The sequence below is a fragment of the Calidris pugnax genome, unplaced genomic scaffold (genome assembly GCF_001431845.1).
Source record: "Calidris pugnax isolate Ruff unplaced genomic scaffold, ASM143184v1 scaffold70, whole genome shotgun sequence".
In the NCBI taxonomy this organism is placed as follows: domain Eukaryota; kingdom Metazoa; phylum Chordata; class Aves; order Charadriiformes; family Scolopacidae; genus Calidris; species Calidris pugnax.
In genome coordinates, this window is record NW_015090862.1 from 11913282 (window position 1) to 11939667 (window position 26386).

Genomic DNA, 26386 nt, shown 5'->3' on the forward strand with positions numbered 1-26386 from the left:
GCTCACTCGGCGCATGGAGCGGCCGGGGGAGGGCGGCGAGATGGCGGCGGCCCTGCGGGAGGCCAAGCGGGCACTGCGAGGGGAGCTGCGGCGGCGGCTGCGGGCGCTGGGCGAGGCGGAGAAGCAGCGGCAGTCCCGCCTGCTGAGTCGCAAGGTGGGTGCGGGTTCCTGGAAGAGCGGGCCCGGGGGCGGGAGGGAGGAGGGCCGAGAAGCCGGGCCTGCGCGGGGAAGCCCGCCGGGGGGTTTCCAGGCCTCGCTGGGGACCGAAGCGGTGACTCAGGGTGACAGGGCCTTCCCGGGCCTGTTGTGGGGGGAGCTCCGCCTCGGCCCCTGCCTCCCCCCCCATCGCATCTAATTAACGTCGGGGGCCTCGGTGTGTGCCGCGGCTGCGGTGCCGGCCGCCATCGAGTGAAACACGGGGTGTCGGTGAAACCGGAGGCGAGCAGTGTCCCCGGCCGGCTTCCTCAGTGCCTCCGGTGGGGTGCTGGCATCTGGTGTTTTTTACATCGGGCTGGCGTTACGGACAGAAAAACCCCGCAAATGTCCAATTTGCCTCGTGTTTTAACTGGCTGGCGTTTCCCTTCTGTGTCTCTTCAGTGGCATTCCTTCCAGGCTGTTTTATTTCTACTGTAACTTTTGTACTTTTCATGTAATTTTGTACTTTAAGAGGTACCAAGGAGGGTCCACCTTAGTGTATCCTAGCACAGCATGGTACCAGTGTGTACTTTTGAAATGTCCTGTTTGGTTTGGATTGCAAAGTTTTTATATAGATGTATTTTATCATTTTAATAAACACAGTAAAATTTTATTTTGCAGTCACTACATGGAGTAGAGCACAGTCCTCCTCTTTTTTTTTTATTTCTTTTGCAGCACCAGCGGGTACTTCTAGATGTAACATTTATATTGTTATTTTCCTGCCAGAGGATCTCAAATCATGTTACAGACTTAAAACTGAGTTGTCGTCACTTCGTGAGTGGAACGTGGCAGCACAGAAACTTTAGGTCATAGGAAGTTTAAGTGGAACTCACTTAAAGGAACTCACCTTTATTTTTTTCCACTGTCAATGCTTTTTTAAAAAGAAATATACATAATGCCCTATGATGATGCATTTTAGTAATCACACATTCTAGACTTCAACCTCTGAATTTTTCGAAAATACTGGCAGGCATCCTCTCCAAAAAATGCAGAGTCCTCTGCCAACTTTATAAGCACCTACCCCACATAGCACCCAATTTTTAGGAGCCCTCAGCTTTCCTCTCACTGCTGCTGATAAATTTGGCACCAGAGTGCTCGTTTCTGCTCATGAGAGCACGCCAAAAGACACTGCTTTTGTTTTGCTTAAAAGAAGGCAGCAGGAAATATGACATAAAAATTGATATTATCTTGCCATTTTAATAATCTGACACAAATTGAAAATCCTGAGCTTTCTTGAGTTGGAGGGGCATTGCGCAAGCGGCAGAAAGTAGAGTCAGGTTCTTTGCGGGAGAGTAATACAACAGACATGAAGAAAGTTTAAAAATGTTGGAAATATATTTGGAACAATATAAGGCCAAAAATGTAGTTTTATAACATATATCAGTGCTTGCAGCTAATAAAAGTGAGTAGGTTGTTTTATAACACCTGAACAATATTTTTTAGTCATAAAATCTCATCTCAAAAGGATCTTTAAATTCAAAGTGAAATCGCTTCACAGGCTGACCTAGCCACCAGTATTTAATTAGCTGCTGGATGATTATTCTTTTTTAATGTTTATGTTCATGATCAAAGTCATGCTGTTTGCATGCCCTGATTCTGCAAAAATAGCCATCAGCTGGTGAACAAAGGGCACATAATATTTGTTAATTGAGGAAATTTTTTCACTCTTCTCAGAAAGTGCTCCGAGTCATAGCAGCTTCATCTTCACAGTTCTAAAAACATCTGAAATTCTGTCTTCCTGCTCACTTGTGGTTTCACATCTTCAACCTAATTTCTTTCCATGCAGCATAACCAGTGTGTTACTGGACATGTTGGAGCAGACTGGACCTGTGTGGTGCGCTGTGGACAGTAGCGCTGTGAAAGTGGAGTGTTTTGTGTCTCAGTTTCTCTCTTCTCGGAACCCAGGAGAAGGTTCAGCTCTGGAGGCCCTCAACAACATGAATCACAGGCATTGTCTGGAGTCTGCAATTTGACTAAATAGTCCGTTCTTTCAAACAAAAGCTGCCATGGAAATTCTGTTGTTTGAGAGCTTAATCACTTAGTTGGAAAAATCCATGTGTAAGGTTGGGCAAATAGCAAAAGGAAGCAAAACAGGGTTTTGAATTGTTAAGACGTTTCTATGGCCAAGCATTACCATAATTTGATCCGGAGTGTTTCTTGGTTGTTTGTTTTTTTTTTCCCCTTACAAAAATATACCCATCTTCTGAATATTTCACCTGGGCTTTTAATTGCTGTGCTGAAAAGAAATTAAAAAAACAGAGTGAGAATCGTATCTCAACTCGGATAGGGGCATTTATCTCTGAAAACATGGCCAGGGCAAAGGCTAAAGCTCAGAAGAGCGAGCTACCCTGCAGTTATGCAAACAGAGCGGAGGATTTGGTGCTTTCTGTTCCATAGATAAGCACAGTTTCTCAGTTGTCTGTTATTTTTGACAGATTTTTGCAAGTTTGTAAAATAAGAATAAATTGCATTTAAATGAGAAGGGAGACATTTGTATTTGTTTTGTCCAGATGTAAGTAACAAAATATGTAAGGTACGAGAGAGCGAGAAGACAAGCTTTCAAAAACCTCTCAATTTTTCATGTGGAATTCAGTCTTGAATGGGGCAAAGACATAGGGAGGTATGAATCTGCTAACACTTTTTTACCATATAAGCGTTTCTTATTTTCCTTCCTATATTTAGCCTTTTATAAGCCCAGCACAGAGAACCTTATGAAAATCAAAACATGGCAAGGCCATCTTTCCTTCAAGCTCTGAAAAATGTGCAGTAATAAGATCACCCATTAGAAGCAGGTGATGTTTGAAGTCATATATTTAAACTTGCCATAGGGAAGGCGTTTCAGGTGAAAAAAAAGAGAAGGGTGTCTGGTCTTGGAAGACTCTCTGCTCTGCAGTCAGCTGTTCTGATGCTAATTTTCTTTTGAGTTATTATCATTGATGCTCTTCTCATTCTGCCAAGCCCCAGATGAGAGATGTAGCATGTAGAAAGGGTGGAAGAAAAGGAACACAAAAGCCTCATGCTTTGCATAAGCTGGCAGTTCTGACCTGCAGTATCTTTCTCCAGGGATATTGGGCATTTGACGATGTCTGCACTATATGGCTTAGATATGTAAAGGATGAGGAGATTGTCTCCAAAATTGTTTTTTTTTCCAGGTCCAAACCTGTGTTACAATGTTTTGTTCATTGGGTGCAAAAATTTGCCTATTTTGATTTTGCTGATGGTAGAAATGTTGGAGTAGGAAACAAAGTCAATTTATTCTCTTTATGATGTATGGTAGTTTGTATGTCTACCCTTTTGAATGGATATTTTGCTCCAGTTGTGTGTTTAATTAAAATAAAGTCAGTCTTTTTGTAAACTTTTCATCAACTGATTACATCAATTTCCCATGTAGGTGATTTGCCATCCCAAGTACCAAGACTCCAAAAGAATTGCAATCTTTCTGAGCATGCCAGATGAAATCCAGACAGAAGACATCATTAAGGACATTTTTAAGCAAGGCAAAGAGTGTTTCATCCCACGTTACAAGCCTCAGAGCAATCACATGGACATGCTGAAGTTGTTGTCAGCTGAAGATATTTCTTCCCTTACTTTGACATCCTGGAATATTCTCCAGCCTAGTGATGATGACAGTGCAAGAGAGGAAGCTCTGGCTGGTGGTGAGTATTTTCTTCCTACATTGTGGGGTTGTTGAGCAGGAGTAGCCCGGAGGCCAGCAGGAAATAATCTTAACAGCAAGAGTGAAATGAAATGTTATAGAGGTGCTGAAGTGGATGTAAGCGGATGCTCCTTTCTCCTGCCTGTTTTTTTCTGTCCTGTGGTACCCCTCTTACATGCCAGCAAGGCAGGAACAAGACTGCCCAGTTGATCCAGCTGAAGGAAACTCAGTGCTCCAGTTCAATCAGCTTCTCGGTCCCATTCGTGGACATCCTCAGTGCAGTCTCAGCAAGCGTAACACAGAGGCTCGTGAAGGCGACAGGGACTTGCCAGGAGTGGCTTGGGCTGCCATTGAAAGTCAGGGGGGATTCACAGCTTTAGGATGAACTCTGAGAACTTCAGTTTGTGCTGCTTGAAAAGTAGGGACTTTTCAGGTGATACCTGTGGGCTGACATGAGAATTTTCTGAACTCTTTGATCCTGCAAATTATATTGCATGGATGAATCACAGTGTTGATATGGAGCCTGGCCATGCAGAACAGCTCTCCGGACTGAGACCTTAGACTGAAAATAAAAGGACTTTATTGTGGGCCTGGGTGAATATTGCAAAGTCTTTTCCATCAGTGTTCTCTCACATTTTAATTTTGATTTTATGATGCTGTCTTAGACACTGGATTCTTCATAGGGTTGAAAAGTTAAAAGTTCATTTATATATAGCAAGTGTATTTTGGTCCAAAAATAACCTCTCTCTTTCTTAACCTAAAATTCCCCAACTTGTACAGACTTGTAAACAAACTTACTTTTTGTGTGTCTGCATTCATTATTTGCATTCTTTTTGTAAACACGTTAATATCTTCCTGAAACATCTGCAGAAATGTTTAATGTTATTAATAGAAAACTCATGTTGAACTCATGCTTGAAACCTCAGTCAGGGAAAATTTTCTCTAGGTGGAAATTTACCATGCAGACAGCTTCCACACCTCACAGATTTACCAGCTTTTTAATACTTGATAAAGGAACATAACATTTATATGACTCTGGTTGGTTGAACTTAGGTTTGTATTTGCTTTGGGATGCCATTGTACTTTCCCAGAACACTTCACTGAGTTTCTCTTTTATTTTCAATCTTTACCTCTTTCCTAATTCAGAATCCTTTCTGTGTCCACATTTTAGTTAGCAAGGGATTTCACTGCTTCGTGCAAGCAGCTTCTTTACATTTAATATTTAACACTGTTACTTGTTTTCTATTTTTTGTCAAAAAATTGTGTATATTGGTGGGATTTAGGGGCTTTTCAAGGTAAACCTTAAAATGTCCAGGGTTCTGTTGACTGAGCTTAATTCAGGCACTTGAGCCAAGCTTTTGTACTACTGATGAGCTGCTGTTAAATGAATGTAACAAGTCTGTTGCAAAGATCACAGAGCAAGCACACAATTTTAGGTAAGATGGGAGCAAGGACTACCTGGGGTAGAGTGCACTGGGATGTGTCAGCTGGGGATGGCTCAGGTGGCAGGCAGTGAAGATGGGGGAAGGCAGGAGCAACCTTTGGGACCTGGCTAGTTCTGGAGCTACTGTTTTGTTCTCTGCACCAGGGTATGGTTATGAGCAGCGAGCAATGCCTGGAGAGCTACAGCAGCTACAGAGAGAGGCCAAGACAGATAGCTTGATGAGACCTTGGTCCTTCATCCCTGGACAGTTTTTGTAGATTAGAGAGTAAGTTTAGGTTTTTTTCACTATTGCGTAATCAATTTGTCCCCACAGAAACACATGCTACATCTCAGTGTGTCATTAAATTCCTTCTGCTGTATTTTTTATGTCAGTTATTATATTTTTTGAACTTTGGTACATTTGCAGGAATGCAAATTGCCTCGCTACTACATCCATCCTCCATTGTTGGAATTATGCATGGATGAAACATTTATCTCTGTGATGTTATCAAATACTGTGGTGATCTGAGGCATTTACATTGTCGTAAGGAGATAACATGGTGTTATATTAGTAATGTTCCCATTGCTGGCATAAGTTGCTATGTAATTTCCAAGAAATACCCTGCAGGTACATAAATAAGTCATGTCACTTCTGAGTGTATTCATTTTGCATGACAAAAAGCTTAAATTCACACTGTCCTTAAAACTTCAGGCATGGTTATTGTGAATAATAGCTCAAATATAAGACTAGGTATAATTTTTGCCTAGACTTTCCCAGTCTTTGGTGGAGCTCACGAGCTATGTTGAATAGACATGGAACCTTCCTTTAGGAGGTGGTCCTTCTTCTGTTGGACTAGGGTTTATGCATTTTCATCTAGCCTGTACACCACATTGCACCTTGTCAGCATAAACAAAGGTCATTGCAGTTTTGGTAGTAGAAGGTCTGTCATCTTCTCTACCATGCATGGGTGGCAGTACTTGTTGTATGAAAAGTTGATTTCTTTAGGCTAAATGGAGACAGTAACAGAAAGAACAAAGGTGGAAGAATATTCAGATATTTTGTTTGGAGTAGTGGTGTATGCGGGTGCTTGACCTGGTTCATTTCCAGCTATATCTGCTGAAAGATTTAGAGAACTTTTGGAGCAAGTCACTGGTACATCTTCTTAAAAGGTACCAATTCCCATTTGTATCCTTGCCCATCAGAAGCATGAATATGCACTGGTACCAGGTTTTGCCCAAGGTAATACTTTCAGTGAAAGTTCAGGCAGGTTGCAATAATTGTTTACAGGAGTGTAGATACCTTGCACAACTTTGGAAGGAGTAAATCAGATAAAACCATGCTCCCTGTTTGCTTTTTATCACCACTCCTACAGAAATTTAAAGGACACTTCCCCAGCAGCTCTAATTTCAATGTGGTTTAGGGAGGCGGTGTGATTCAGCGGGCTGGACATGAGTTTCCTCATTTGTTATGTTATTTATTATTACTTAGACCTGCCCTGAGAATTATGGGTGAAAAGTTAAGTTGCTACTCCAAAGAAAAGAGATTATTCTTACTGCGACTCAAAAGAATTGTCTGGGTTGAGTATCTCCATATGGTAAAATTCTTGGAGGTGGCTTCTTTGAAGGGAGGCAGGTGGCCAACTTTGGACTGAGGGATCTCAGCTGGAAGTCTTGAACCTGAGAAAATGCTATGCTTAAGTGTGCATCACTGAACTGAACTACAGACTAGTAGTTGAAGGTGTACAATAAATTATAGACAACTTTTAAAACACTCACCTGTGTGATGGGGGGAGGGATTTTGGCCTAGACATATTCCTTTGGCCAAAAAATGAAAAGTTATTAGAAATTAAGGCTCTGAATCTGTTTACTCTAATGGATTGTGAGGTGTTCTAAGAAGTGCATGAAACAGGTTTATGTGTACAAACTTAATTGACCCTCTTTCTCTGTGTATTTTCTGCCCTGGTCTTTAAGTACATTATTACATAGTCCTTTCCCATTGGATATGGGCTCATTCAAAGATGAACCCAGATGCAATGACCTGGGCTTTTTGAAAGATTGAAAAGATGAACACTGCTTGCTGTTAATGAACGCTGCTAATGAGTGTGTGCTCAGTTATTTATTTTCTCCCTGTTCAGGTTAGAGCTGCAGGCCTTTTTTACCCTGTATTATTCAAACTTTGATGTGGAGACAGAGGTCCTCGTTTCTGTATGGGCTCTTCATCACTACAGCATTCAGTGACTTGAAGATCTTAACTGGTATTTGCTGATGGAGAAGCAGCAGAGGCTCAGGATGCTGGTTCCAGCCTGGGTTGTGCAGAGGAGCTGCTCCCAGTGAGCACCGACTCCTTTGCTTATTTTTCCAAACATTATGGTTTCTTCTCTGTTCCCTCCAAAATGATAATTTCCCAGCCTTGTGTCGTCCTTAGGCTAGATCCCACTTCTAGCCTTTGATTTCTCTGCCACCATGATGCCCCTTCCCATCCTTCTGCGCTTTGCCTACCTGAATCTCCCTCTCCAAGTGTCCTTCTCTGGCCTTTCTCACCATATTCCCTGTTTCCTCCTGCTCTCAGTCCTAGCCTGTCATTTCAGGGGCAGCTGGGCCAACATAAATAGCTTGCCCCTGCCAAAAGGGAGGAGGAGATCATGTGCTTTGTCTTCTTTCAGTGGTCCTCTTCCAGACGTACAAGATTCCCCGTCCCAATTTACTCATTTCCTTCCCCACTGTGCTGGCTTCTTTGTCTTTTTCATTGGCTTAGAAAAACTCCTTCTCTGTTAAGTAGTACTTTTTGTACTAAACAGTACGAAAGACGTAGTTTTGTGATTGTTTCTTTTGGGCAGTGCCTGATTAAATAAGTCTGTGGCCCTCTCTCCTCCACTTGGTCCCCACCCATCCTCTCCTGTGCCCGCATAGATGCCCCTGCAGCCACGTTGGGAGCTATACTGGGAAACCAGTCTTGGTTAGAAGTAACCCAGCCCCAATAAAAGGCTCTTCTTCTCTCAGACAGGGCCACCACACAGAGTTGGCCTGGTGAAACTGGTAGGAAGCTGGTCATGAGGGGTTGCGTAAACGGGTGGCATGCCAAAAAAAATCTTAGTGAAACTTCAGCCCTCATTTCCTTCCATGTTTCAGTTCCCAGTCTTGCCCCAGTCAGCAGGACTCGGAGCAGCCACCGGAATGAAAGTCCTTTGGGGCCCTCGCAGTTGGGAGCGGGGCTGGCAGGAGGAACTGAGCCTGGAGCTCCCTGTGCTCTGTCTTTGCAGCAACACACACTTCATGAGTTTTCCCTCTCCGTGTTTTCAGCATATTCCTTCCTCTCCACGGTAAGCTGCATCAGCTTGCTGCTCTGGAGGAGGGCTGTTTTCCTCCTCTCTTCCACCCCATTTCGGCTGGGATTTTTTAACCCAGATGAGTGGATCTTGTCTACTGTGGAACCCTATCAGTGCCAGGTGTGTGGATTGGGACTGAGTAGCAGGGATGGAGGGAATGTCCCCTGGAAACTGGCCCTGGAGAGAGTCGAGGGGCCACCCATGCCTCTGTGACTCCAGCAGCGGTATGGAGAGGGTGGCATCTTCAGAGGGGCCCAGCGTTCTCCCTGACACATCTTCCCTAAGCTTCTGCAAACAGCAGGTTTTCAAGCATTTACAACATTGTGTAAGCCCAGCTCAAATGGATTTGAACGGGGCTAAAGCCATGTCATAGACACAGAAGGTACTACGAGTGAGATTGCAAGTTCTTGCCTCATAGCGTGGAACAACAGAGCTTTCCCTGTCATTGTATTTTGGTAGCTTTGTTCTTAGAAACAAGTGAACCATTCGGCCTGAAATAAAAGAAACATATCCCCCCGCCTTAGTTTGGCATAAATACCCAGGCTGAAAAATGGCAGCACCTGAAAATACAGTATCTTATATGTAATGGAGAATGCTGAATAATCCTCCACAACCCTCCTAAAGTAGAATGTATTTTTTCTCCCAGAAGTTAAAGTGTTAAGAATTGGGCTTGTATTTTGTAATTTATTTTGGATACTTCTGGCATTTTCAGTACTGCAAGCTTTGGTGGCCAACTGATCACAATATTAGTGTTGTACCTTCAAGATAATTAATGAAATATTAACTAAATCTGTGCTTTAAATGACAGTATATTCATCAATAATAAAGAAAGATCCAACTTTCAAACAAAGTAAGGAAATATTAACATATGTCTAACAGCAACTTCTTGCTGTTTCATTTTCACATAACCCTTTGGAAGTTGGCTTGTGAGATTTGGGTACTTAGATCTTTCTGCCCTTAATAACTTCCAGAACACCTTGAGACTTGCTGTTGCATAAATTACAATATCATGCTGGTAGTAGAAACAGACAGGGGCAGTTCACCTGAGTGGACTGTACTTGGTTTATGAGGGCTGTTTATTCTGGGAAGTCTGACCCTCTTGTAAGGAAAATGCTGGCTACCTCTGGCTCCAGTTCCTCACAATGTCAAGTAGTTTGAAATTATTCCTGAGTTATTAGCCCTATTTTAAACTTTGCCTTTGGGATCTGCCCTGCAGAAATATTTGAGTCTGCGGAAGCTTCTTTTTCACCTGTCTTGAAACTCCTGCTATTTATTCATACATTCAAAGCGGCTGCATTTTCTGCCAGGACTGATGGCCTTGTGATGCCATCAGCATTCTTAGTTATTCCAGATTTTAGCACAGTTCTTCAGAAGTGTGACTGAAGTGGTGGCAATACAGTCTTAAGAGGAATAGGTTTAACTTACAGCTGCGAAGTAAAATGGGATGTAAAAAAAAAGATAGTGGGTTGGATCCCCCCCCCAAAAAAAAAAAAAAAAATGGGAGGATTTGAAATATGAGGCACATTAGAGCTTAGAAATAAAAAAATGATGTGAGAGAAAATGCCATGTCTTGAAGCACAGGGAAGGTCTAATATGCTACTTCAGCTCCATCAGATGTATGGCGGTACAAGAAGGCATAATGAGACCATACAAAATGATGCTAATCATTCTGAAAAAAGACATGTAGTAAATAATGCTCAGGGGTAACTGTGAATATTTAAATGAGATATATGCAGATTGGAATGTATCTGGAATAAATGAAATACGGGTATGTGAAAAGCAGAGATGTTAAATACTGCTGCTTAGGAAAAAAACCCAAAAAAATGCCCCAAACAAGATTGTAAAGTGATTGAAGGTACTATGGGTTTTCTTTTCCTCTGGGAGACTTGATTAAAATTTAAAGTACAATATATGTTAAGGGATAGATTATAATTTAAAATCTTTTTACACTGGTCATAAAAAAGAAAACCTGAGAGCTTGGAACGAAAAAAAATTGAAAATCGAGGCTTAGCTCTTAATGTAATTTATTTTTTAATGAAATGATTTAAAGTTTGGAATGAACTTCTGCTTGGAGACAATGAGCCATAGTAGTTTGATATGCATAAGGAGAACAAATTCAGTGCAAGTGAGACATTAACATTCTGATGATGAGTCTTCTTGTGGAGGGAGGATGCTTCCCCTCACGAGTGCAGGATGAGAGCACTGGACGTACAGTCCAGCATCATGAGTTTTACAAGAGTCAGGAAATCTCACAACTTGTAGCTGTGTAGCAAGAACTGAGATGTCTTCCAGCCTCTGCAGCTGCAGTCCAGGCTTATCCCCTTACAAACAAGATCTGGTTTTTCTGTACCTGTGGGCATTCAGAGCATTCCTCTAAGCATCTGATTTTATTTGTGTTAAGCCCTTGGCTCCGCTGCCTTCTGACAGCTGTGAGTTATACTGATTAGTTAATTGTAATGTGAAATATCATGTTCCTTATTATGTTAATATTATATTATGTTCCAACACTATGTGAAATATTATGTTCCTTGTATTCATTTTAAATTTGCTGCTTTCAGTTCAAGTGATACCTCATTCTTCTATGATGAGAAGTAAATAAGGATGTTTGACTGAGTGCCATTATTCATTGTTTAGTTAAACCTGTATTATATCAATTGTGGGTTTTTTCTGTCAGACTTCATCCATTTTGTTGTTCTCATATAGAAGCTTTTCCAGACCTGTAAGAGTCCCAGCCATTGCTCATTCAACCTTTGCAATCTCTCTGATGTTGTTTTGGAGAAAAGATGACCGAGACAACATTTTATGCCCAGGTAAAGACATACTATGAAATATACGTAATGGCACTGTAGAGGTTAATTTTTTCTGTATGTACCATAAAACTGCTTTCCAAATCAGCTCGCTGAGCAGATCTCTTTTACTTTCCACACAGGTATCCCACAGCCGTGTGTCATTACAAAAATACCTGTTCCGATATTAAAGATCCATACAGTAATTTTACGTTATTCTGTGTAGCATGTTCTGTAACAGATAAAGCTAGGAAAATAATTGCTCGGAAATAAAATATTTCAGGTGTTGGATCCAGCTCTGATAGCAACTGTTTCCCTTGGGGTTTTTCTTCATCCCAGCCTTCAGTTGAAAGATGTGGAACTCCATTCCCAGCGCTGGGCTTGTTCCCCCCCCTGCAGCTGGTGTCTGCCCTTCCCCTTGATGTCTGCACCAGCTTCCACAGCTCTCTGAAACACCCTAATAACAGTCAGCACCCAGTTTGCTGGGTGAACACAGGCACTTTTAGCTGAGCTTCTCCCCCTGCTTCTGTTCAGAAACAGGTACTGCACGGTTACAAAGAGTCTCTTTGAAAGGCTTTTGAAAAAAATTCTCTGAAATGCAAAAGTTGATGTGTTTATGTGGCATCACTTTGTAATGCCCTTTGGTGTCCTTATATCATGAATTTCCTCACTGCAGAATAAACTGTGAACACCGTGGGGTTTAATTTTAATACTGCCTGTGCCAGGTTATCCTGCGGTGAACCTGGAGGGCTGAGCGCTCTGGAACGCTACAGCTTTTTGCTTTCATAAAGTTCATTAAGGCTTTAAAAGAGTGCTTTTCCTTGTAATCATCTTAAGTGTCACATCCATGTTTGCCTTCTTGCAGAAAACATTCTCCTTGCACTCAGCAAAACAACTAAAAAGATTACTTCTTCTGTAATCAATTAAAGTTTAAAGAGAAGTGAAAGTGACATAGGCAAGGGCTTTAAATTCACTGCAAGTGACTCTCAAGTGTTTTGTTTCAAAGAGGGCTAATTTTGTTACAGTGAGTGTGAACAGTAGCATTTGTCATTTTCTTCATACTGTTTCCTAGAGACAGGAGTCTCTCAAAAGCAAATAAGAGGTTAGGTTCATCTCTGGAGCGTGGCCTGAGTCTGTACAACAAACTCGTACAGAAGAAATGCAAACATGCAAGTGTCTGTGACTGCAGTAATTAATCCAAACAGACATTTTTGTCTCCCTTTCTTGTCATTTTTGGAAAGGAAGAGCCAACACCAACCTCATCCCGGTACCTTTGTGCGCATCATCTGGACAATCTGGAGAAGAGGAGCAGTAAGGAAGCTTTTTCCTGCTGCCCTGCTGCGTACAGTGACGGGACTGAAGATGTGGTTTGGTGACACACTGAGCCCTGCCTGCAGCGGCCGGTGCCAGAAGGGACAGTCCTGCTGCATTTTTGCTTCCTGCTCCCTGTTCCCCTTGTCCTCCCAACCCCAGTGCCATCTCTAATACTCACTGTTGGGCAAATTCAGCTCGTGAATTTGGCATAAAATTACTACTTTTTTTTTTCTTTCTTTTTCCTAGGATTGGTTTTCTGCCAGCTTAGTGGGCTATTAAATCAGGTCAGCACTTTTCCAGCTACAAAAGATTTGTCTTCCTGGCACAGTTAATCCCCAACTGTCTTTGCTGAGATTCAAAATACACTGTCGTTTCCCTGGTACGGTGGGAAATGCCTTGGACCTGGCCGAGAGCCACTGGCTCTCAGCGAGTGGGAAACTCATGCTGCTGTTTGCAGTGTAAGGATAACTCTTGGTCTTCATGTTTGGCATCATAACTGGACTCAGTTCCTACTTGTGCGGGCTGTTGAGGACCTGAGATTGGGAATCAGTTTTTGGGGAGTAGAGAGAGGGCAAATTCCTGTACTGGAGTGACATGAAGCCCTTTGCCGGCAGGTGTCAGTATTCCATAGATTTACTATGGAGCAGTGGTGTCATTTAGGCTGTTTTCCTGTAATTAAAATCTCATCCAGGCATTGTAGTCACACACGCGGGAGAACAACTGCTCCAGACAAATGCCTCCAAAAAGCAGGGGTTGGAGTGAGGGAAGTGAAGGATTCCTGGAACAGTTGTTTTTTTTTTAAGCTGTGTGAGCTTAGAAACATAAAAGAAAATCTCGGGATGGAAGAAGCAGGATTTCTCATCTGTTGTGATGTTAACATGTTTGACACTAACAGTGAAGGTGCCATCACCTTCAAACCAGCTGGCTCTACCTGTTCTATCACCCCTGCCTATAAACATGCCTGATGTTCCCATGGAGTGGTGTAACTCCTCGCAGGAGTCAGGTTTATGCACTGACAAAGAAGTTGATGTCTTCACTGTTTGTATTTCACAATCAATTCTGTGTATTTTACGACAGGCTATCTGCTGAGTGAGTCAAAGGGCATTGGAAATATTGATAGTGATGCATGGTGTATTGAAGAAATCCCCAAATGATTCACTTCTGTCATATTTTGATTTAAAAATACCCAGACAGCAGCATGCAAAAGAGGACCAAGAGTGAAGACGTGAAGTAGTGCACATGCACATGTTTTGAGTGGATGTATTTAAATAAGTGCTCAGATAAATACTATGGTAAGTGTAACCGATAAGATCTTAAAGCGTATCACGTAAATACCTAAAGATACACAAAGTTCCCTGTATTTTAGGCTGCAGCAGTGTTATGTCAGTCCCGATATAAACAGTTCAAGCACCAATGCCATGTGCGTTTCCCTAAAGGAGCAGATTTGCAGTCAGCATTTGCTGATTTAACAAGATGTTTTGATGTGCTGTAAAGTGACTCTAATGCCGTTTGTCCTTTCTTTGGAATTGCTCCTTGGTACATCTTGTTTCAGGGTATTGTGGTGGTTTAAAATCACAGGAGAACCCAGATGCTGTTGAACCAAACATTTTTTGTTGCCCGTATTTTCCCAATCAAGCTGTTCTAACTCTGCTCACATACCTATCTGAATATTAGGACTAGATAAGTAATTTCTCACCAACTGATAACTAAAGCAATTTCTAAGCAATTATTTCCTTTACTCTGAACTTGCAAAACCAGACATTTTTGTAGGTGGCATTAAGTGATTATGGTTTATTTATGGGGCTGACGCAGACTTGATGAATAATAGTGAAATAGAAAAGTTCTTGTTCAAATTTTCTTTTAGGTAGACATTTGGCAAATTCTGAAAATGAGACACTAAACCTCAGCTGACTGTAAGTTAAACCTCAGGGGAGCTGAGTGTGATGGTTGTGGCCTCACACAGTCTTCCCACGTTGTGAAACCAGCCAGCATTCGAACACAAGCCTTAGCCTTACACAGTAGCTTCCCTGATGACACATGAAAGGATATTTATTTGCAGAGCAGGATAGGTTTGTTTGTGCAGGGCTGATGTCCTACACCTGATGCCTTGCGAGGCACTTTACCTTTCAAATGCATTGGCACTAAATTGATAAGATTTTAGTTTAAATGAGTTCAAAATAGGAGGGTGTTTGCTTGATACAGCTTAGCGGCACAGGAGCTGATCAAATGGCTTTATTAGTGTGTTTTGCTGGTTTAATAACGAGAGAGCAGCTGCCACTCCATTGTTCTAAACCTGTATGACTGATGGCTATCATGTAGCTTCTCAGGGGGAAGTATAAATATTTTATTCTGCTGTAGTTCAGAAGGGCAAGTGCGAACTGTGGAGACCAATGTTTCATGCTGACACAAAGCATTGACATGGATGAGTAGACAGATAAACGCTGAGTTGCTCGGTGCTTGTTTGTGGATTCTGCTGATGGTTCTATTTTCTCCAAAATATTTTATTGAAGTAATAACAGAAGCTGTCTCAGTCATGCTACTGGACCAATTACCTGGGGCGCGGGGATTGTAGAGGAGATAGTCTGCTTGGCATCTCTGTGGATGTAAAAGGTAGATTGGTGGGTTATGGGTGTGCATGGATGTGGGTAGAAAGTTTTTTTGGAAGACAAAAGGACACAAAACCTTCCTGGTGCCTGCAATTCCCATGCGAAATAGGAACGAAAATAAAGCAAGTGATAGCCCCTGGTGTTAAAAGCATCTCTTTTTTGATGAGGTGAGCATTAGCCTTGAGGGCATCACGGTGTGCCCCATAGCAGGAGACCATGGATGGGATTTGGATGGGATACTTTGATTTTTGGTTTGTGTGTTGGGATAGTGGGTGCTGGGTAACCAGGGAGCATCTCTCTGGCTTTCCTTCTACAAGATGCCCGTGAATAGTTAGCAAACAGTGAGTCCTGCTGAAGTGCTGTGGTACTGCACAATCAAAGGTGGTCACACAGGGGAAACACCTGGAGGAAGAGCTACTGACTGCGGCATAAAATGGGCTGGTTTTTCAGTCTAATATGAAACACAACTTCTTGTCCTGTTAGGTAGCTGTTTGGGATCATAAAGAGACAACAAAGTGAGCACTAGAGGAGAGCTGTTTATGAACAACAAACAACAAATATCTACAAGAGAAAATAATTGATTTTTCTCGACCTTGTGTCAGTAACTCGGGGTACTTTTCATGTAGTTGCCAAGGCTGGTGCAGAGGGGATTGGGGGGGCAATGCTGATTTACAGGAACTGAGGACCTGATCCTTTGTATTGTAACTTAGGTTTCCAAGGAGATGAGGATTCATGCTGAGCTTCTGATACTGATTTTCAAAGGCTGGATCATGTGAGCAAATAGGAATTATCAGATCAGAAGTTCCATTCTGTTTAAGGGATTTTAGGAGACTGGCTGGGGCAAAGTTGAGCAACATGATTATTTATGTCTGCCATCCCCTGTGTTACTGGAAGAAGTCAGCATTGTAGTTTTGGATGAATGACTTTTTTTCCAATGCTTATCAATTGCGGAAAAAGGTAATGTTTTTGTCTCTTTGCTCATTTGATTGGGGATATTACAGTATCTGGCTTCTCTGGAGCTCAGCTGGGGTAATGAGCTGGTTTCCTCTGGAGGCAATCCCAGCCCTTCCAGCATCCACACACCTCAGAAGGGTCTGGATTAGGCCTGTAGCAAACAGATCTGGCTTTTCCCGTTTTCATAGAATCATAGAATCATTCAGGTTGGAAGAGACCCTTGGGATCATCGAGTCCAACCATCTACCCTACTCTACAAAGTCCTCCCCTACACCATATCCCTCAGTTTTGACCTTATACCGAGGCCAGTGTGTAATAGCAGAGATGGTGCACTTGAAACCAAGGGCAGGTTTTTTCCAAAGGGCAGAAAACTTTTATCTGGAAGGAGATACCATGCTGTTGACAACCTCAGTAGTGGTGCGAGGGGCACCCGTGACATTCTAGGGAGAAGGCTTTATGCTAATTATAAAGGGGAAGGGATTTGTTTTGCTGCAACATAATTGAAATATTTACTTCTGTGGAGTTGTTTTCCCTGAGGTCTGGTGATTAACCCAGACCACAGTGTTAGGTGCTGCGTAAATAGAGAACAAGATGATGATCAGTGCCCTATAGAGTAAATGTTGAGAGGCTGACACCTACCTAAGAGGCCTAACTATGCTGATGCTGACAGTAGTTAAAGTTACAGTAACGTCTCTGTCATTAATTAGAAATTTTTGAGTTATTCCAACTCATTGGCCCCTACCCTGCATGCCACTGAGGCTGATAGTTCCAATGTTAGGATCAAGTGACTTAAGTTATTTTTTTCTTCTGTGCCAGGGTAGCAGATACAGAGGCAGCAGATGGTTACCACACTCTTTTTGTTCTGAAAAGTAAGGTTCTTCTGTCAAAGGGTTTGTTTTTTTTCTCCGTTGTTGTCCTTGCTAGATCAGAAAAGGACCAAAGTAAGCTTTCATTCCTTCTAAATGAACAGCTTTCAAGTTTTTGTTAGCTCCACAGAGGTTGTGGGTAGACTGCTCTGACACTGTTTATGGTCTGCGTAACAGCATAAACCCTCCTTTCCCCTGAACAGAAAACTGTTCTCATCCTGGTTCTTCTGGCCCTGCACCTTATGTAAACCTTTACACCGGGGAGAGCGGGGGGAGTCCCTGACCACCGCCACAGAGTGAGCTGCGCGGGGAGAAAACCCAACCGCTGAAGAGCCCGTTGCTGCCCAAGGTACCAGGCTGGGAGGATCAAGCCATCCTCCCGGGAACAGCGTCAATGATGCGTGAACTTCTGTGCTTGAGGGAGATGCTCAAACTGCACAGCTGCTGCTGCGAGGAGCTGATTGCTCTCCTCCCCTGGTAGGCTTGAGCTCAGACGGCCTCTGTGCCACGAGCATGATTTTTATGAGCACGTTGCCGTTCTTTACAGGGACACAGGAGCTGCTGCAGCTCGGCCTCTGCCTCATCCTCTTGTAAGTGCTTTGGAGGCAAGGATCAAAAGAGTCCTGGCTCCTACTTTCATGGGTCTCAGGCACTCTGCTGTGTCCACAAAGCAAGTGACAGTGAGGGATGAGAAGGTGGGATGACAGAGTATTTCATTTTCATCTTCCGTTAGGCCCTGTCTAGCTGTGCAGGGAGAGATGAGTGACCCCACACAGCAGGTGGCAGGGGGCTGGTGGAGCCTCTTCAAATCTGGGAGGACAGGGGCCTTGCTGAATACTCCTTCTGAGGGCAGAACAAGTCTTTACATGACCTGTATCTGTGCAGTTTGATGGACTCTTCTATAATTAACCATTGTCAAGAACTCTTCTGAAAATGCCGGCTGGCATTTCAAATAGGAACATCAGATTAAGGAGAAGAGAGGTAATGAGGTGCAAGGAGAAAATCCTTCCCTGGGGAACAAATCAAACCTGATATCATCATGAAGGGTAATGAGAAATGCGCTGCCGAACTGAGGAGATTCACAGCAGCTGCCTAGAGGAAGCGAAACCATGTATTCCTATTTAAAACACCAGAGAGGGGATGCTAATGTTTTGGTCTGCTGGTTAAGTCAGGGGACGTGCAGCTTGCACACCTGCCTTTTGCATCTAGTTTTGCCACACGTTTCCTGAGTCCTTGGGCAAGTCATTTCACTTCTCTGTGACATAAGGTATGTCTACATAGATGTTCTCGAGTCAGTGCCAATAGAGTGTGCCTGTACACCCACATGGCACGTTCTGAAGCTGTGGCTGTACCTACACTGCTAAATAACACAGGGCTAAGTGACACAGACTAGTCATTTCCACACTACACAGAACTTGGCCTGTCTCTTCTTTTTTGGTCTCACGTGGTACCTCTGTGGCCCTAAGGCAATACTGGGGATTTCTTTATTTTTTCCCCAGTTCGTAGTATCTTTAATAATACGAGGCCTTATGGCAGAGCTTCACAGCAGTATTTGTGTGGCATCAGCCTTGGGATTTGTGTTGCTCATTCTGGCATGTGGCAGGAAAGCCTGTGTATCTGTCTGGAGGAGCAAAACCAGTTCTGTTGGTGTAGGAGGACTGCGCAGGGTGGAAGGAGCCCGACCTGTACCCTCCTGTTTTTCCTACCCGTGGCAATCCTGTCCCCTGGAGCAGGCGTGAGTGTCACTGGGACTGGCAGTGCCAGGTACTGTGCTGACAGTTAAACAGTATTGACCACCTGTGATCCTGTAAATCAATTTGTTTTCTGGCCCAGCTGTATTTAGCAGTATAAATGAAACCTGTGTGGCCGTGTCAGCATGGCTGTGTGCCCACATTGATAGAGAAGTCAGGGTATATTGTTTCACACACAGTGCGGCATAGATGGAGGAGTGTGGCCACAAGAGCTCGTGTCATAGACAGAGCGAGTATTAGGTGACTGTTATCATAATTGCCAACCTTACTGGGATACCCAGTAGCTTAATTAAAGTATGTAAGAAGCATTGATATTCTCTACGTAGAAGCTGGAGCAATACATCGTTGCTTGAGACAGTGTTTTGAGCCTTTAGCAATCTGCAGACCACACAGATATTCCAGGAGAAGCACCGATTGTCTATAGCAAAAGCCTCTTGACTGTGAGGGTGCTTTCCTGGGCTCCTGGCATGTAGGCACAGGACCCTTGGAGATCCAACATCCACCAGTTAAAGACTACGGACACATGGGGGACAGTGGGCATTACAAGGAGAGGGATAGAGGTAGGTGGCAAACGTGAGACCTCTCTTAGTGTGTTTTACGAGGCACTAAAAACTGATGTGGTGTTTGATGTCCCAAGTACTTGCTCTGTCTTCTCGGGGACAAGGATGCCATTTCACACAGCGGTCTGTGGGAGCAAGGGGAGTAGGGTGTGAGAAAGGAGCAAGACTGCAGGGCATCCCGACTGGCAACCAGGGGTTCTGTAGGGCTGGAAGAACCTGGGGAGCATGAGGGCCTTGTGCCAAGAGGGATGAAATGTTCTTACACTCAGCTGCCATCCTGTTGATGTACGCTCACTGCTGATAGTAATCTTATGTGTCTGCAATCTTGGTCTCATCTGTGTCTGCAATCTTGGTCCCATCTGTGTGTCACCTCTCATCCTGTGACAACTCTTCCCCCGCGCTGCCACAGGCACCACAAGAGGTTTTGTTGCTCCCCAAGTTACATAGTGGGGAAGTGTTTTCTCCATGCAGCTCTCTGCCATTCATTCTAGCTCCCGGGCTGGGATTTGGGGCTAATGCTGCTTGAACTGCCCTCGGGCTCCTTGCAAGGTAGCTGTGTCATTTCTCTACCAAAAGTCTTGCTTGGCATTTTACTTAAATCTTGTGCGGTGTGAGCTACATGGATATCAGACAGTGTGGTGTGAGTCAGAGCAAAGACATTTGGTATCACAGTGCTCCAGTGGAAGAAAAATATAAGGGTAACTATTACTGTATTTACAGCATCATTTCTCATATTGAGATTTGCACAAGCTTGTTTGAGTTATTCAGCATAAAAAAAAATCCATGATTATAGAGGAGCTGACTCATTAAAACAGACTCTCTTTCTCTAGAGTACCCAGAATAAAACACAGTGCTCTCATACATCTCAATTCACTCGAGTGTGCCCTGTGCTATCAGTTAAACTGCATAGAAAATATCTTTCTTCCCTGCAGTGTTCCTGCCAATTCCCTCTTTCCTTAGCGCTTCCCCTGACTTGTTTTTTTCTTCTCTGTAATACAGATATAAGGAGAAATGGCACCTTTTTACTCTGCAGATTTGCCCCTTGTGTGCATTCTTACCTGCCAACAGTAGCAACTGCAAATGTTTCTTGCTTTTTGCCATGAGAGTCTCACAAAATGAAAACAGCTAAAAAAAATGATAAGGCAGAGTGTGTTTCTTTCTGTGCATCAGTAACGTTGGGTGCACATTGGTTTATGGACCATGTCAATACCCATGCAAAGCCGATGTGAGGCAAATGATGGAGAGGATAAGTAGTGAGCACAAGGGTAGCTTGGGGAGGATTTGACCTGCAGAACCCTTTACTGACCATGCTAATGGGGAGATTAGCCAGTTTCTAGGTCCTAATCCATAGCCCAGACAATTGGCAATTTTTACTTGCAAACAGAGCTGTGGCACAGTCCGTCCAACATGATGTACATCATGATACCATGAAAATGGCCTATTTTTTCAGGTGGGACCATACTTCTGCCCTCATGCCTCATTCCTCTTTGTTTGTTGTTTTCCATTTGTCTGTTTTATGAGTCAAAAGTTGACTGCAGTGTGGTAAAACACTCAGATTCCCTTTTGTTTCAAGCAGTAACGTTCTGTGGTCTGCCCTTTGGATAATTCCCTCCTCTTACTCCTCTGACCTCTTTAAAAAAAAATGTGCTTCTTAACTGTATGATGCCAGGTTTGCAAGACTGATCTTCTCTAAGCGTCTCACACTGTGTTGCCTTCCATATTTTATATTTATGTTCTAATTTAGTCATCGGGTCATGATGGATGGGTGTTCACATCAGTGACCCTTCTCTGAATGATGAAATCTCCAGGAGCCTGGAAAGTGTGTGCAAATGACTTGGTCTTACGTGAATTTTTAACATGCGCTTCCAGGCTGAGTTTGGAGCTGATACGTCATCTCAGATGGGTTCCCTAGAAACTGAAAAGCTCTTCCTAGCTCTGCCTCTTCCAGTACCTGCTCCCACTCTTCTCCTTGCGTGTTGGGCATCGTTCCTCAGCTGTAGTGAGCCCTGGTGAAGGAGCAGAAGCTCGTTATAGAAGTGCTGCTCAAGTCTAGGTACCGTTCCTATAAGAAGGAAGCAGCAGTGGACTGAGACGCAGTATTTGCTTTCTTTTCAGACTCGTATCAGCTGTGTTTTAGTCTGCGCTGGCTTTCCACTACCCTTCTTGCCATTCTTTCCATAAGTGTCTTGTCTGCTACAGCAGCAAGGAATGAAAGACTTTCCTTGCATTATGGAACTAGGGAGTGGGGTGTTCCTGAGTTGGGAAGTCAGTTCTAGGATAGCCAGGCTCATTTGTTTAGAGGATGTCCTTGCAAGACTTCTCACTCTTAACGAACAAGCCTTGCATGAGTGATGGCAATCTGCACACTGGCTGCCTCCATGCCTGGCCTGGCAGCCCCTGTCCTTTGCCTGCCTGGCAGTGATGGGGATCAACTCCTGAAACAACTGGGCAGCCAAGCCTAAATTGTAGCTGGCTGCCTGGCATGATGCCATTCCCCATCCGTTCACAGAGTATGAAGAAAGCAAGAAAAAGGGCTCAGCTCACCTTGCCTTTTTGTGTCAGTAACTGTTTTGGTGGAGTCTTCTGCCATTCTGCCAGGGTTTCATCAGCTGGTTGGGTCTGTTTTGTCCAGATAATTGGCAGTTTACACAGGTTTTTTCAGTTTTTTAACTGATTATGAGTTGCAATCAAGTGCAATCTCAGAAGAGTCTTGGGAAGCCCAGGCATCCCTCCAGAAGGAGGGATATTCGGGGCAGGCAAGCAGAATGCCTGCTGCTGGAACAACAGTGAAAATTGCTGGGGGCTCAGGAAGAAAGTCCTTTGGGAGAAGAGGAACCTGACATCACAAAGAGACAAGCCTTCAAATCTCAATGTTGATAGAAGAGGGCAAGTACCCACTTTCATAATATATTGTATTCAAAGCTCTTTGGTTTTAGGATGTTGAACGAAGGTTCATGACATCTTACAATTGTGTCAAGAAGATGCTCTCTCTGTCTTAGGCGTCTCTTTTTCATTCTTTTTTCCTTTTCTATTTTTGTGTCTGATGTTGAAGTTCATTTGATTTTCTGATTCCTCCTGCATTTAATTTCCCCGAGTTCAATCTCTGCCTGGATTTAGAGTCATAATCATTAGAATTTGGAAGTGTGGGGTTAAAATGATAAAATAAATTTGTTATAAGGTAGGTTTTTTCCTTCTAGCTTTTCAAGGTCTAATTATTTTGCAGCTGATCTAGTATGCAATTGATAAGATGAAAATGTAAATTTACAGGTTTGGTATTCAAAGTATTTTTCATCTGATCAAAGAGAGGGGAGCGTATCGCAAAACACAAAGCTTGCATTTTTGCAAATGTGTGAAGGTATGTGGATGTAGTCAAGCCATCAGGAAATCCACAGGGCATCTACTAATGTTTTTTTCATTTTTCTACAGGGGGTCTTGACCTTATCTTCATGCCAGGCCTTGGGTTTGACAAAAAAGGCAACAGATTGGGAAGAGGGAAAGGTTATTATGATACCTATCTTGAAAGATGTATGAAACATCCCAGTGGAAAGCCTTACACGATTGCCTTGGCTTTTAGGGAACAGATCTGTGAATCAGTGCCTGTGGCAGAAAATGATGTCCAAGTAGATGAAATCCTTTATGAAGACTGCTGAAAGTATCTTGATACCAACCTACCTTCAGAGGGACCAACCAAAGACATCAAATCCATCAGTCATGACTGTTGAATAGTCAAATATGACTTTGGGAGCAATAAAATACCGTATTTGTTGAATTGTTTGAATAAAAAAAAAAAACAAAACAGTGTAAATGTGGTAATAGTAGTGAGGATTGCATTGATTTGCTTCTAATTAGCAAATATCTGGTGTGAATTCTTATTCTAGAATCAATAGAAACAAGAATGTGTGACTGTTTATTACAGTAAGGACCATTTCTTATCGTCGTACCTTTGAGGAATGAGCTACTTGATACTTAACAGTTTTATTATTCCAGAGAACTCACTAATGCAGTTCTTGATCCATTCTGGAATTGGATACTTGTTATGGTAAAAGTTCTTAGTACTTAATTATTATGTGCGTCCATGAGCAAAGCAAAAAAAATGCCCAATAAGTCCTATAGTAAGCTGGGAGAAAAATGGTGTTTGGAAAAGCCTTAATTGATTTTAGAGTATACAAAAATTTTACTGTATACTTGTCTTCTTGAAATCAACTTAAAATAAAGGGAATATCTGTTAACAAAAAAAGATTCATGTCCATAGCATTGGTATATGGTTCTTTCCTTTATCTGAACACAGGGTTGTAATGTAGTCTAAAATGTGGTCAGTGAGTTTTCCATCTGGAGAAAAACAGCTCTTATTTTTTGGAAAATAATATTCAAAATTAAAGTTCTATAAATTTTGTACATGGACCATTTATAATATCCCCAAATACTCTGTGAAGTATGGATACTATGTTAAAGGATAAAGAGATGCTAAGAATTACAGAGAATAGGTTTTATGGATTGAGTAAGTTTTTAGGTGGAAGGGGGAAGGTTGTTTTTTCTCCAGTTCTCCAGACCATCCTGGGTATCAGGAAGAAGATAGTGAATTTTCCTCTGCATGCTGTCCTCATAGTAATAGGACACAATATTTCCAATCAGGATCAATGAAATTGTCAAAAAATTGTGTTCCTTCTTCAATGCAACTTCACGTTTTCTATACGTTTAACTTCTCCCTCAATCAATAAATCAATGCATTTATTTTCACCAAACTACTCGGTGTCATCATTAAAAAATCCAAGAACTCTCAAGGACCAGCTGTGGAGCAGCTTAAAGACTTTCTCAGCGATGACTGTGTTTTTGAACAAAACCTTGCCTACAGCACGTATGAACCTTTTCATCTCAGAATGCTTGCATTCAGTTTTATTTCAATTTTGCCAATACAGTAACTAATTAAATCCTCTTGCTGTGGGGTGAACATAAGCTTTAGCCACTCAAGTCTCTCTGACCTGTGCTCCGAGGTGCTTCTCCATCTTGTGTTAACAAAAGTCCATCTGGCTGGGGTGAAGGTACCTTCAGTACTGGTGTGCTGGGCTTCCCAGTAGTGTGTACAGAAAAGCTGCAATCTGAAGGAGACAGCTGGTAGCAGTTTCCAATATTTAGTGGATATTTAGCTGTATGCTGGCAGCCCAGAAAACCAACCGCATCCTGGGCTGCATCAAAAGAAGCGTGGCCAGCAGGTCCAGGGGGGTGATTCTGCCTCGCTGCTCTTGTGAGATCCCACCTGGAGCACTGTGTCCAGCTCTGGAGTCCTCAACAGAGGAAGGGCATGGACCTGTTGGAACAGGTCTAAAGGAGGGCACGAAAATGACCAGAGGGCTGGGGCACCTCTCCTATGAAGACAGGCTGAGAGAGTTGGGATTGTTCAGCCTGGAGATGAGAAGGCTCTGGGAAGACCTTATAATGGCCTTCTAGTACCTGAAGGGGGCTACAGAAGAGATGGGGAGGGACTCTTTATCAGGGAGTGTAGTGATAGGACAAGGCGTAATGGTTTTGAACTGAAAGAGGGGAGATTTAGATTAGATATTAAGAAGAAATTCTTTACTGTGAGGGTTGTGAGACACTGGAAGAGGTTGCCCAGAGAAGTTGTGGTTGTCCTATCCCTGGAAATGTTCAAGGCCAGGCTGGATGGGGCTTTGAGCAACCTGGTCTGGTGGGAGGTGTCCCTGCCCATGGCAGGGGTGTTGGAACTCGATGATCTTTAAGGTTCTTTCCAACTCTGACCATTCTATGATTCTATGATATGATGGTGATCAAACTCAGCCTTCTGCTGGTTCTTTATCAAACTCTTTCATGGCTCCGAGTGAAAGATGCCAGAGCAAGATGTGTCCATGTCTCCCCCAGGGCTGTGCAAGCAGCAGATGAGATGGCGGTATCGGTGCTGGTGCATGTGGTGGAGCATGCCCCAGCTTCTCTCTGCTCTGCTGTGCCACCAGCTGGACGGCCTCACAGGAGGGAGACAGACTTGTACCATTTAAGACCTTTGGGGAATAAACATGATGAGAAAATCGGACCTCTCCTGGGAGTGTTTGAATCCCTTCTTCATTTCGGAACCTCTGTTGACATATGGAGAGCAACAAAGAAAAGAAGATGGGGCAGGCTGTGCGTGTGGCAGGCCCGTGTGTAGGTTTGTCTGCAGGGCTGTTGGAGCTCCCCCATGGCATTGGGCTCAGCGCTCTGCCATATGGCACGGCCTGCCATGGACATCAACAAGGCTGTGCTGAAGCCAGTGCTTTTCACAGTGGAAACCTGGATCCCAAGTCTGATAGATGTTCTAAAAGCATACGTTAAATCCAGCCCACCAAAAACCAGTGTGAGCTTTTAGTGGTGTCCTGCCTCAAGGTTTAACCATGGTGCTTTACCTGGCATCCCGAGACATCCCTACATGGTTTTGGTTTGCGTGACACTAAACGTGACTGCATGAGTATTGCTCCAATTCTGCTTTATGCACAAAATTAAGAGGCCATGTCAGCATAACAGAACATAATCAGAGGCTAATGACCTCTTGCTGCTACGTTCAAGCTGAGGGGAAGCCATGATGTTTGGTTTTAAAGCTGAATACTATTTTTTTGAGCAGTGTTTTATTAGCAGGCCTTGCGCCACATAAATTAAAAGGCTACCGTGAAAGCAAATTTTTTATCCCAAACCTCTGCGCCTTGTGGCTTTGCTTTTCTGAGACATTCTTTATATATGAAGGTTGTTTTTTTTTTTATTATTGTTATTATTCTTTACCCGGTTAGATATGGGTTTATTCACAAAACTTTATGGCCCTTTTGGATTAGCTTTTGATCTTGCTGTCTGGGCTGTGATTTATTCACTAGAATAAGGGCTAGCCTGACTCCAACGTATTTCACCACAGGTGAACAACTGGCTACAAAAAGGCCGGCACATGATGAAGAGACTTCAGGGCCAGCACTAAC

General features: G+C 43.1%; 1 protein-coding gene across 1 annotated transcript; it reads left to right on the plus strand.

Annotated features, from left to right (window-relative positions):
• Positions 1 to 6: 6 nt before the first annotated feature.
• On the plus strand, positions 7 to 24178 carry MTHFS (5,10-methenyltetrahydrofolate synthetase (5-formyltetrahydrofolate cyclo-ligase)). Its single transcript, XM_014944770.1, has 3 exons — positions 7 to 154; positions 3587 to 3851; positions 22863 to 24178. The coding sequence occupies exons 1-3, from the start codon at positions 14 to 16 to the stop codon at positions 23084 to 23086; spliced, it is 630 nt and encodes a 209-aa protein (XP_014800256.1). The 5' UTR covers positions 7 to 13; the 3' UTR covers positions 23087 to 24178.
• The last annotated feature ends 2208 nt before the right edge of the window (positions 24179 to 26386 follow it).